At 29.6% G+C, this 12,476-nt stretch overlaps 1 protein-coding gene across 1 annotated transcript; it reads right to left on the reverse strand.

Annotated features, from left to right (window-relative positions):
• Positions 1–6,317: 6,317 nt before the first annotated feature.
• On the reverse strand, positions 6,318–11,476 carry LOC112796615 (uncharacterized). Its single transcript, XM_025839159.2, has 4 exons — positions 9,288–11,476; positions 8,579–8,728; positions 7,626–7,940; positions 6,318–7,110 (listed from the first exon to the last, which is right to left on the reverse strand). Exons 1-4 carry the CDS (start codon positions 9,777–9,779, stop codon positions 6,691–6,693), a joined length of 1,377 nt encoding a protein of 458 aa, XP_025694944.1. The 5' UTR covers positions 9,780–11,476; the 3' UTR covers positions 6,318–6,690.
• Positions 11,477–12,476: the final 1,000 nt, after the last annotated feature.

Here is a 12,476-nt window from a genome sequence, read left to right on the forward strand (position 1 = left end):
ATAATTTTGGAGCTGGAAGTTAAATAAAAAAAATTGTGAGTTAAAATAGAATTTATAAAAGTTTAGTGATTAAAGTGTAATTTCTAAAAAGTTTGGAGGTCAAAATAAATTTTCAAAAGCTTTAAAAATTATATTAGTTGATTTTGAATTATTAAAGAAAATGATTTGATTTTGGAAGCGGTTGGATTTTGAGTTGGTTTGATTTTGAAAGAGATTTAATATTAGGATTAGTTCGATTTTGTAAATGATTTTGCTATTGGAAATGGTTTGGATGGGACCTGAAAATGGTGGCAAGATCCGAATTTTAGGGGAAGTGCTGTCGAAATTCTTAGAAGAATTTTGAGAAGTTTTATTTGATAATTTTGATTTATTTATGAAAAGAATGAATTATGTTTAAGTTTAAATGATTTGATTTTGAAATAAGATTGGTTATCGCCTCCCTAAAAGTCTAGAGGCCTTGCCGAGAGATTTAACTAATAAATGATTATTCTTTTGTCTTTTGAAAGAAGAGTTAAGTTTGAAAGAAAAATTGATTTTAAGTGAAATGGTTTTGAAGGTTTTTGGAGAATGTCACAAAGAGGAGATCTAAGATTTGAATTACCAGGTAAGATGCAGTGGCGTTGTCCATTTGCTCCGAAAAAGGGATGAGAAAGAAGAATGATGAAAACTTATTTTTATTATGAAATTGAACGATTATGATAAATGAGACATGATTGAGGATGATTGTGACAAGTATGTCTATGTTTTCTCTCTGGTTGTAAGGATGACAGGGCACCTATTCCCTCTAATGGTGACAGGACACGTATTTCCTCTAATGGTGACCGGACATATATTCTCTCTAATGGTGACAGGGCACATATTTCCTCTAATGGCATTAATTCACAACAGAGAGACAGTGTTCAGATTAGCTACCAGACATGTCGGGTTTGGCTATATAACCAACAAATGAGCTCATTAGCCATATGACAGATATGCATCATACTTGTTTGTGCGAAGGTTTAGTATGGAGCTACAGGAGTATAGAAGATTGTGTTTACGAATTGAGTTAGGATTTATTTTTCCCTCACCTTGTTAGTTAGTGTTTTATTCAGAGGGGTAGGTTTTATAATTGCTTTTGTATGTAATACTATAATGTATTATTAATATTAAGTATGAATATATATATTGTTTGTCTTTGTTGAAAAAGTTTTAAGTTTTTAGTAAAATCATCGATAGATTTACGCATAGAGGCTCATACCTTATTAATAAATATATGAAAGTCGTCGTAATACTCTTACTATCAGAGTGGCGCACCCAAAAATGTAATGTTCTAATAGCTAGAGTATTACATACAGGACAACCAAAAACAGCAAAATTATAATATAATATATCAAATATTAAATTAAAAATTAACTCCACTTTCATAAAAGAAATAAAAACTACTTATGCAACTTAAAATACAATAATAATTTTATAACCGAAAATAAATATATAACTACAAAATTCAAAAAAATATTTATATTATTTATTAATTTTACATATTACTTGATAAATTAAAATGATATTATTTTCGATTAAGAGTAACATCATATAGAATATCCGATAAAAAAAATTGAAAAATTTATCTTATTAAATAATAATCAACAAAAAAATTTTAAATTTGTTAATTCACTACAACTGCTAATAAAAATATTAATTCAAAGAATTACACTAATAATAATACAATTTAAATACAAAATTCTAAATTAGCAAAAATACTAAACTTACATAATTAGACTATCCCAAATAATTGATAATGTGATCTTTTGCAGACGTATAATCATGTACCATTTTTTCAATTAACACACTACTTAATTTCACTCTCACTCTCACTCTCACTCTCACAAAAAATATCACTCTCTTCTCTTTCAATAACAATCAAAACCCTCCTTTTAAAATCCTCTCACCAAATCCTACATGAATGAAATGAAAACCAGCAACAAAACCATTCCTTTTTAAAGCCTTCAACGAAATCCTTCCTTAACCTTCTCGGAGCATGATGTCGGGTGCATGGAGACCACCTTATCAAGCGGTCAACACGTAGGGTACGTGTTGTCCAGAGAGCGACACGTGATTGGAACACTGGCTTGAATTCTCTGTTATTACAATACGCAAGGTACGTGTTGCATGCATGCTCAAAACGTGGCGGTGAATTTCTGCAAAAGGGATGTTGAAACAAGCAAGGAATCTCGACACCTTTAACACGCAGGATGCGTGGTGATCCTTGGCTCGACAAGTGGCGAATCTCTGCGTATAACACACTGAATGCGTGTTGAAGCTGTATTTCTACTTTTACATTTTTATAAAGCATTCCAAACACCAATATTCAACAAAATCACCCATCTCTTTTTTATATATAAAATAATTTCTACTATATTAGATTGAATAATATATTTTGATATTATATTATAGTCGAATATATCTATTTCAGTTTCATAAATTAATTCTTTTAAATGTTTGAAAATTCATCTTAAAAAGAGAAAAAGACAAATAGGTCCCTGACCTTTTGTCCTGTGGACATTTTCGTCCCCGACCATTGAAAAATACTTTTAAGTCCCTGACTTTCACAAAATTTGGACAGATCAGTCCCTCCGTCCAAATATCTCTGTCAGGGACTGATCCGTCCAAATGCCTCCGTCAGGGACTGATCCGTCCAAATTTTGTGAAGGTCATGGACTTAAAAGTATTTTTTAATGGTCAGGGACAAAAATGTCTGCGGGGCAAAAGGTCAGGGACCTATTTTATCTTTTTCTCTAAAAAACCAAAAAACAAGATGAATAATGGTACATTTATTTTAAATTTATTCTTGATGATTATGAATTTGTTTCATTTTAGAATATATTTTTATATTAACAAAAGAATTTTAGGTTATTGATTCTTAATCATCTATGTCAATTGTTAATATGTATTATAATGTAGCAAAAGTGGACAAGCGCCAGATTACGGGCTCGCACGTGATAAATATTATATATATATATATATATATATATATATAATTATAATTAATTTTTTATTTTATTATTTTACAAATTTTTTTATTTTAAAATATTTTTTCTTTTTAATATTAAATTATTAGCTTAATGTCTTTATACTTTTTCTTATATCTGGCCAGTTGTATAGGGCCTAAACAATACATTTAGACCCATTGGTAATAACATAACTAATAGATTCTTATATGCGAACCACTTTAAGTTATATACTCTACTAATCTGTTTACGTAAATGTTAATAAGTATTAAAAATTTAAATACGTTTGTACCTATAATAATTTATTAGTTAACATTTTAAATTAATTAGTTCACTAATTTCTAATCTATCGAACTGAAAAATATTATAAAAAAAAATTGTGTTGTCATCAGCTTTATATTATTTTTATTTAATTGAAATGACAAAAACATCTTTTATAGTAACGCTAAAACAAAAGAGTTTTGTGATTGTTCTGTTTGTAAGAATTTTTGTTTTTGTTCTTCTACCACTGCAAATTTTCTATGCATGGAGAGATTGCATTAATGGATTAAAAATGACTTTTTTACAACTACTTTTCTATTATGTTTCAATGAATGTATATTTGTTAAATAAACCAATATTGTGCGTAATTTTAATAAATTTTAGGGAGTTAATCATAGTCAATTATGTTAGATATATATTAAAATTAATTATTAAAATAATTATTAATATAAAATATATATTAAAATATAAAATATATATTAAAAATAAATTAAATAATATATATATATATTTATATATAAATATATAACTAATTTTAATATATAAATAACATTTTTGCATCACAATTTATCCCGAAGTTTTTTATATCACGGGACAATTACTGTGATATCAGATCCAAATTGGTTTATTTTACAATCAAACCTAAGCATTCGACAAACAATCTACGCCATTATTCAACCGAAAGTACTAAACCAAACAATGCATGTGTAACCGAAAGCTATATCTTATTCTGTGCAAACAAATTTAGTAGATGATCATCACTTGTAAATAGTGTTGTGAATCGTGACACCTTACCAATCACCAGCAAGAAAAATAGAAGAAAAAAGCTGCCGACTTATTTTTATTAGTGTATCAATGAGCACTAATGTTTCTACTAATTTATTTTTTTATTTATTTATTTATATATATATATATAAATGATAAAAATAGAATTAGTTAAAGTGACAAATTACTTATAATTTAAGAAGTTTTAGATTGAAACTTTGTAAATAACTAAAAAAAAAATTGTGTAATCAACTATTTTCATATTCTTATCATTATAGTATAGAAATATAAGTAACATAAGAAGTTTGAATAAGATGTGCTGAGTATAAGTTAAAGAAATTATTTAATATATTATCTCAACTAACAAGTCTTCTTAAATATTTTTTTCATTTTCTCCAAATTCTTTTATCCGTTAAAATTTGTAAATGAAGAATAATTGATTATATTAATATGATAAATACTTAAATTAGTCTCCAAAAAATTTTTAAATCAAGCATTTTGATTCTCAATAAATTTTTATTATTTTAGAAGTTTTCGAGATGAATTACTCCTTCTATAAGAAGGACTAATTTGTTTTATAAAAATATTATCGAAGATCTAGTACCTTTATAATATATTTTGTTAGTGATTTATTTGACGAATACACATTAATTTTTTTTTATTAAAATTGATATAAGGATTAATTTGTCTCATAGGTGTAATTCTCTGAGACGTTCAATGTAGTAAAAATTTATTAACAACTAAAGTGTCTACGCTAAAATTCATTAAGGATTAATTTTAGTATATACTCTATTAATATTTTGAGACATTAATTGTGTCTATTTTCTATTATATGTTATTTAGTATTTAAAATAAAGATGTTTTGAAGGATATTTAGTACCTTTTAACATTACTTTGATATTTAACTAGTATGAGTAGCTAAATGTCAGGGCACTATGATTAACAAATATAAGTGCAAGATTGGAAATTGCAATGGGGCGTCACTGTTATTGATTGATCCAATTTTCTTGAGCCTAATTTTCAACACCTTTTATTTTATATTATGTGTGATAGGACGCCCCATTTTTGATGAAATGTTGAAAATGATATGCACTACTTATTCATCTTTTTCATAAATAAATGGGGACAATAATGGTGATTGTCAATGTAAAAAAAGAGCCACTGACACTTTTGGTGCCAGTTAAGGGGCATATAATCACACTTTTGTCCTATTTTGACGATCTTTATGTGTGTTTATGAGACACTTTTGGTCACTATTGTCTATAGAATGAGCCATTGAACTTGCTTAATTATGATTCTTACCTAGAATTGCAATTCTACTGTTTTGAAGATTTAACTATTCTTAGCTGGAGTAAAGGTTATACAACCTGTCTACCAAGTTTATTTTAATGAATTTAAAACTAGTATTTTCATAATTTTCTTTTTCAAAAGCAAAAGTATTTAACGTAAAATTGAGTGAAAATAAATAAATTAATTAAATAAGGTATTATAATTTGGTCTAAGCTTAGACTTGGGACAACTAATCTAGGCATTTGTGAGGTAGGCTCTAAATTTCATTATTCTAGTTGGTAGAATCACGTTAAAGTAAAAGAATAGGAATTGGGAAACACTTTTTTTTTCCATTTATTAGTTTCATCATATAACATCATTCTTTACTTCTAAGAATGTTGAGTACCCAACCATTTCCATCATATGCGGTTTAATTTTTTATATACGAATAGTTGCTTCAATCAAGTAAATCGGCAGGGATATTATTTGATTGGAAGGTTATCAGGTGTACCGAGAACATCGGTATTCTAGTTGTTTTAACCGTTGATCTGAATTAAAAAAAAATATATAATATATATTAATTAAAATCAACGGTTAAAATAACTGGAACACCGATGTTCTCGGGTACACCTGATAATTTTCCTATTTGATTTGTTCCTTTTTATTTTAATTGTCATAAACAATAGACAATCTTCCCAAAAAAGATTATACCAAGTTGTATTTCACGACATTAATTCTGGAAACGGAAATGGAATTTTCTTTTAACAGCGTAAAAAAAAAAAGACAAATTTAAAAGAAACAAGCGAGAAGAAAACCCAGTACAGTGCAAAGCATAATCCAGCAACCAAACTTTTAGTGAACCGAATTAAAGTTGGTGAGACTAGACTTGACTTGATTCACTTCACCACCAGTAACTAACTTAATTCTCCAGCTAAAAATTGCAGCAAAACAATCGCACATCATTAGTTTTTGTTTGAGGATTAATCACTAATTAGGATAAGGGTTACTGTATTAGTCAATTAAAATCCAAGATAAACATTTAGCTGAGGGCTGGTGCGCACAATGAGATAAGCATGAGTGGTTAATACTGGTTACAAGAGTTGCCAAGCATCATGAGATTACAGAGGTTCTTATAAGCTTGAATTCACGACATAAAGGGAAACCGGAAATCCCCAAAATTGATCTAGCTTATCTTGATTCTACTCTTTCATGGACAAGTTTTCCCTATATCTATGTGTGATGCTAACTTCAAAATCACCTCTTTCACAATTAAAAACAGCAAACATAGTTCAAATAGCCCAGAATAATATAATACTTTAAGTAACCTTTGAGTATGGATGGCAACCTTTTGACATCTGCAAGCACTGAGAACAGCAGACCAACTGGACTCGGACAGCGTCCCATCCTCCATCTAACGTTTTCGCTTCTTCTGACGCACACCAGGAAATTTAAGAGGGACGGGAAGTGTGGCATGGTTGGCATTGTTCTTACGTTTAACCTTGCAACCCAAATGCTCATAGTGTTGTTTCACCACCAGTTGGCTCATCTTCAGATCCCTTGCTATATCACAATAGTCAGTCTCAAATTCGTCAAAGAAAAGAGTCAGCACGAGGATATAACAAACGAGAAGACTAATCTTCTCAGAAGACAGCCATTTTGAATTAGAACCAGAAGTATTGCCAAACATTGCCGAGAATCTATTACGCAGAATGTTGGGGATCTTCAGACGCTTCTTGGTGGAGTTATCCCTGAAAGAGTTCTGTTCTTTGAACGATACAAGATGACTGATGAATGACAGTATGCACGAGTGTTTCCTCTTTTCTGAATCATCCTGTAAACGAATAAATTAGAAACTGGATATGATTTTTCCATTTGGGATAAAATAAGCCTAAAGTTCATGCCCAGTATCTATCACAGTAACATTTGGGTAATCGTAATTCACCACCTTGAAGAGGTGATGTTCTTAGACATTGCTTCTGGTATCCCAAAACTTATGTACAGTAGAATGTTGGTGAAAGAAATATGTTGTCAAATTATTCTTATATTTGCAGAAATTTTTTCTTGTGCTTTAGTAGTAAAAAGCAAGTTCTGCATATCCGAAATACAGAAAAACAACTTTTCCAATGCAGAATGCTCCAAATGATCGAACTGTATACGTATGCATTTGTTTATATTTTGTCAAAAACAAATTATAACCCCAAGCTTTATAACACAATTTAACAGGAGGGTGGCGGGAAGGGCAATTATTTTTCAATTTTTTTAAATATAAATAAAAAAAATCAAGAAATAATCCAATCAAAGCTGAACTTATGCTTTTAAGTAAAGAGGTTTTATTTGTATTGATACCTTAATATTCTTTAATTTATTAATCCTGTTGGAAACAAAAGTTGGGTAAGAACTGAAGTCAGCTTCTTCTTCCTTCAACAAAATATAATAAATGTCTTCAAGGTAACCCCACTCTCCTTTAAGGATGATTTGATCCAACACATATGCCTCCTGCGGCGAGGTTGCAGAAAGATTACATGGTGGTATGTTGCGGGCAACTTGAGATTCAGTACCTTCAAGAGCCAATTTGTTTACATCAACATTTTCCATCTTCACATCCAGGTTCTTTTGTGATTCAGGATCATCATCTTGAGTGAGAGCTAACCTCTTTTTAGTCTGCAAAATGATTTCCAAGTGTACAGCAATGCCAATAAAAATCAGTTAAACCAAGTTCAATGACAACGTCTGGGAGACTCAACCACTAAAATCCATTAACTCAACCTCATTTATTGCCAGCAAAAGACAAAATCAGAAAATGTCGTCATTGACATTAGTGAGCTCAACAGTGGCATTTCAGAATTTATGCATCATGTATCATACTCTCTCAGTCACAATGCAAAACAGTCAAGAAAGATTCACCTTGCTGAATGCAGAGATGTTTGATAATATGCAAATTTTATTCACAATAGCAAGTATCTCTAAGAGGATGTTAAACATTAATAGGACAACAATATTTTCTCTAAGAGGATGTTTCAATTTTTAAATAAACACCTGAATTAGCTGGCATAATAGAGAGACAATTGAAAGTGAAATGCACAACTTTGAATGGATTTTCAAACAAATTTTTACCCTCTATCAGAAAGCTAAAGAATACTCCAACATCAAAACATCAGTAAATCAGTATTTCAAAAACCATTCTGTCTATTACTTATCTACAAAATCACACAAATATCAGGATTTTATGCGCAGTTCAGGACCACATTGTTGTTTAGCACAGAACAAAAGGGTTTCGTAAACAATGAGCCAGAATATACCTTTGTTATTTCCTTCTTTGTTCCAAACAAATTAGTAATCTGCCTCTGCTTCACTGCCCAGTCCAAGGGAGTCAGCTCTTCCACTGTTGAGGTAGCAGGCTCCTTGTCAACAGCATCCAAGGCTTTAACTTTAGGTTCCAATCTAAATATCTACATAACAACACACCACAATGAGCAACAAACACTTATTATGTCCAAATAAAACCAATCAAAACAAGGGCCAACACTCAACAATCACCACTTTAATGTTTGTAATGCAACCCATTAATCAAATGTTCACCAAATTAGAGTATCAAAAAATCAACTTATAATAGAACTTTACGAACTAGGTTAACTAAACCTTTGCAAATTCACCTCAAATTCATCATTTTCCAAACAACACAACCAAGTTAAAAAATATAGCAGAAAATTAAAATTTTTATCATATAACATATGCATTGGACACTTGAACATTTTTTTATAAAGACTTCCTCAGTAGCTAACCTTAACAGTGCGGTACAACCCTTGATAGTTAAACCCTAAAAACATTAAAGAGCTTTTACATATTCATAATTCTACAACGAAAAGAGAAAAAACGGAGAAACAATAAATCATAGTTTCCGTTGAGTATCTATTTCTATGCAAAATCGCAAAATCCTGAAAAATAGAACATAAAATAAAAAAAATAATAAACACCAGAAATAAAAGAGAACAGAACCCGAGCTTTTACCTTGTTGGCAGCAACGGGAACAACCTTGAGCGTTCCCTTTTCCTTATCAAAGACACCAATGGCATACATGGAGGAGTTCCCGGCGGCGGCCTCACCGGCATAGCTAGTTCCGACGTATTCGACGGGGGAGGCAGGGGAACCAACCACAAGCTGCATCCTCTTCCTCGTCCTCCTGTTCCTGTAAACATGAAACCCCGTCGCCGCGGCGCCATCGCTAATTGGATCGAATCCGGAAGGAAAATACCCAACGACTGGTCCTATCTTGTCCTGTTCTTCACGCACAACTTCAATCTTCGCCTTAACGAGCTCGTCTTTCTTCTTCTTCTTCTTCTTCTTGTGCTTCTTGTCTTTCGTCTCCGTCGGCGTTAGGGTTTTCGCGTGTTCCTCGTCGGAGTCCATTCTTGACTGTGTTGTGGCTAGTGGCGCTTCTCCTTCGTGCGACGGCGGGAGGCGGTTGAGTTGCGTTGAGTGACTAGTGAGAACGAGCAACATCGAATAAATTAAGACACAACTCCGAAGTAGTATTAGGCTTTTTTTTTTTTTTTGGTTCAAGAACCCAAACCCTAGATTTAGCCTTTTTTCCAATCAGAGAATTAGGTTTTTTTCTGGGCTTTTTAAGGGTTAGTACTTTTAGGTTTGTTATAAAAATAGCCGTTATAGTTGTTTTCTAAAGTACAAATGTTATATTTTTGGGGATAGGCCCAATGTTACCAAAAAGGAAAGACAAAGTTTAATGAAAAATTAAAGAAATTTATAAAATAATAAAATAATAAATTAATCAGTCAAAATTTAAATCCTCTAAATAAAAAATTAAAAAAATGACAAAACAAAGAATTAATCATCATTAATTTTATAATTTTCATACAATATATATTTCATTATCTTAATTTAAAAGTAATAAACTCTTCATTTTATTATTTTATTAACTTTTTTATTTTAAAATTTTTTTATCCAATTAATAATCACTATTAAATTTATTTTTTATTATGTGCGAATCATATTATCTTAATTTAAGAATGATTAATTTTTTTTTTACTTTATCAATTTAATCACTTTGGAATTATCATTGTCTAATATATCAAGACGAATGATTAGATGGTCCACCCTTGTTTTTTCACTGTTGGTCAAATACTTTATATTTATATATTGGCCCCGAATAAAGTTATAGTATTTATGAAATGCATCACTTTTTTGTTGTAATAACACGAAAAAGTCCAATTGGTATCGTAAGAGTACAGGCTACAGCAAAATGAATTAGACTTCAATAAAAAAATAAAACCAAAGGTTAATCTTTTAGCGGTTTAATCTTTTAGTCTTTATTTTTTTGTTGATGTAGAATTCTTTGTATTTTGTTTTAATTTGATTGATTTTGATTGATTATTTGTTCTTAATGATAATATCAAAAGAAATTTTAATTAATCAATGATCAATCTTTATATTTTTTGTTTAATTTTTCTCTTTATTTTGAGTTGAAGTTGTAATAATAATAATAATAATAATAATAATAATAATAATGGGATGACGAATTGTCTTTACTGCAGATATATAACGGAGGTATAAAAAATTTCGTGTATAATTTTTTTTAAATATTCTTCATCATACATAATTTATAAAAAAAAAAGATATATTTAGCAATATTTAGGACTATGACATTCTAGTTTGATCTTGAAATAATTATCATCTTAACTAATATTATATTTGTTATTATTGCAAATATTTAAATGAAAAAATAAATTAATTAGTATCTATTAATACACTAGTTGAAAATACTTAACATACATGAATAAAATTAACGTTTGAAATTTTTTTTTCATATAAAAATTTTCTTTCGTGAGTACAAAATTTATTTCTTTCATTCATGGTTAAATTTCTATTAGCATTTGAAAGGTTTATGGTTAAAATTGATATTTTACTCAAAATTTTCATTAAAAATACAAAATGAAAAAAATGAAGTAGCAATGTGGGAGGCATAAATATTGGTTTGTTTTCCTTTTACTTTTAACCACTTAATTTATTTTTTCAACAGTTAAGTTATTAGAAAACAGAAATTAATTTCCATACTCCCTCTTAATTTGAATTCCTTTTCTTCGCCCTAATAGTTACAAGGAAGAGAGGCCATAGCTCTAATAAGAAACTAGAAGTAGAATAGCGTATTGAAGAGTGAAGAGCAGTGTATGCTCTAATTTAATGGTGGAAGCTCCATGAGAGTTCGTTCATCTAGGACATGAAATTTGTCCTTGTTAGGTGACACATATTAGGTATTGTATAAGTGTGTATGTGTGTGTTGCCATTTTGTTCGATTATCTACTTAAAGTTCCTTTATTCTATAAGGAAGAGTCACTTGCAGAAATTTTTATGTAGAGTTATTAGTTAAAAATTGTTAAATTATTTAATAGTTTTTTTTCATTAATTTTATATCAAGAGAATTGCACCTAAATATTCATTTTATTCTATAATAAAGGAATTCCTTGATGATGGAATGCATAAAATAAACAATAAACAAATATGTATATATTAAAAAAATTATTATTCATATGCTAAACGAATAGGAGCCACAGTAACATGGTGCCAAAGGAAAATCTACCAATTATATTGTTTATTGCCGTCAAACTTTAATTTGTGTGAGCAAATGTAAGTCGTGTTAAATGAATTTCATGGATGTAAAACATAAAATTTTTTTTTTTTAGTCACCAAAAAAATTAAAAAGTCACAAAAAAAAAGAAATTTTAAAACGGAAAATTTGAAAACACTCTTTGAAAATATAAAAATAGCTACAAAGTTTGTAATTTTTTTCCTCTTTTTTCTCATTTAATATTATGACTAACTTTAATTTTTATATATTTTCAATAAAAAAATCAGACAATTAATATATTCATCATTGGGAGAACACACACAAAAAAAAAATGTTTTAAAGCTAGAAAGTAAGTTGGAATGTTGGATAGCTAGTGTGGGTCCCTACGAACATAGCATTCATGCATCCACTAACCTATGATGTTCGTTTTTCCTTCTTTGGCTCAAAATTAATGGCCGGTTTGTCCTGCATCGCGTTCTATTTAATTTTCTATTTATTTATTCATGATGTAAGTAATTCTTAATTCTATACAACACAACAAATTATAAACAATAGAATTTGATCCATCCAGTAGATCATTCCTGAACATTTTAATTATTTTATTGATTTGGCGGTGG

The sequence above is a fragment of the Arachis hypogaea genome, chromosome 4 (assembly GCF_003086295.3).
Source record: "Arachis hypogaea cultivar Tifrunner chromosome 4, arahy.Tifrunner.gnm2.J5K5, whole genome shotgun sequence".
Taxonomy (NCBI): domain Eukaryota; kingdom Viridiplantae; phylum Streptophyta; class Magnoliopsida; order Fabales; family Fabaceae; genus Arachis; species Arachis hypogaea.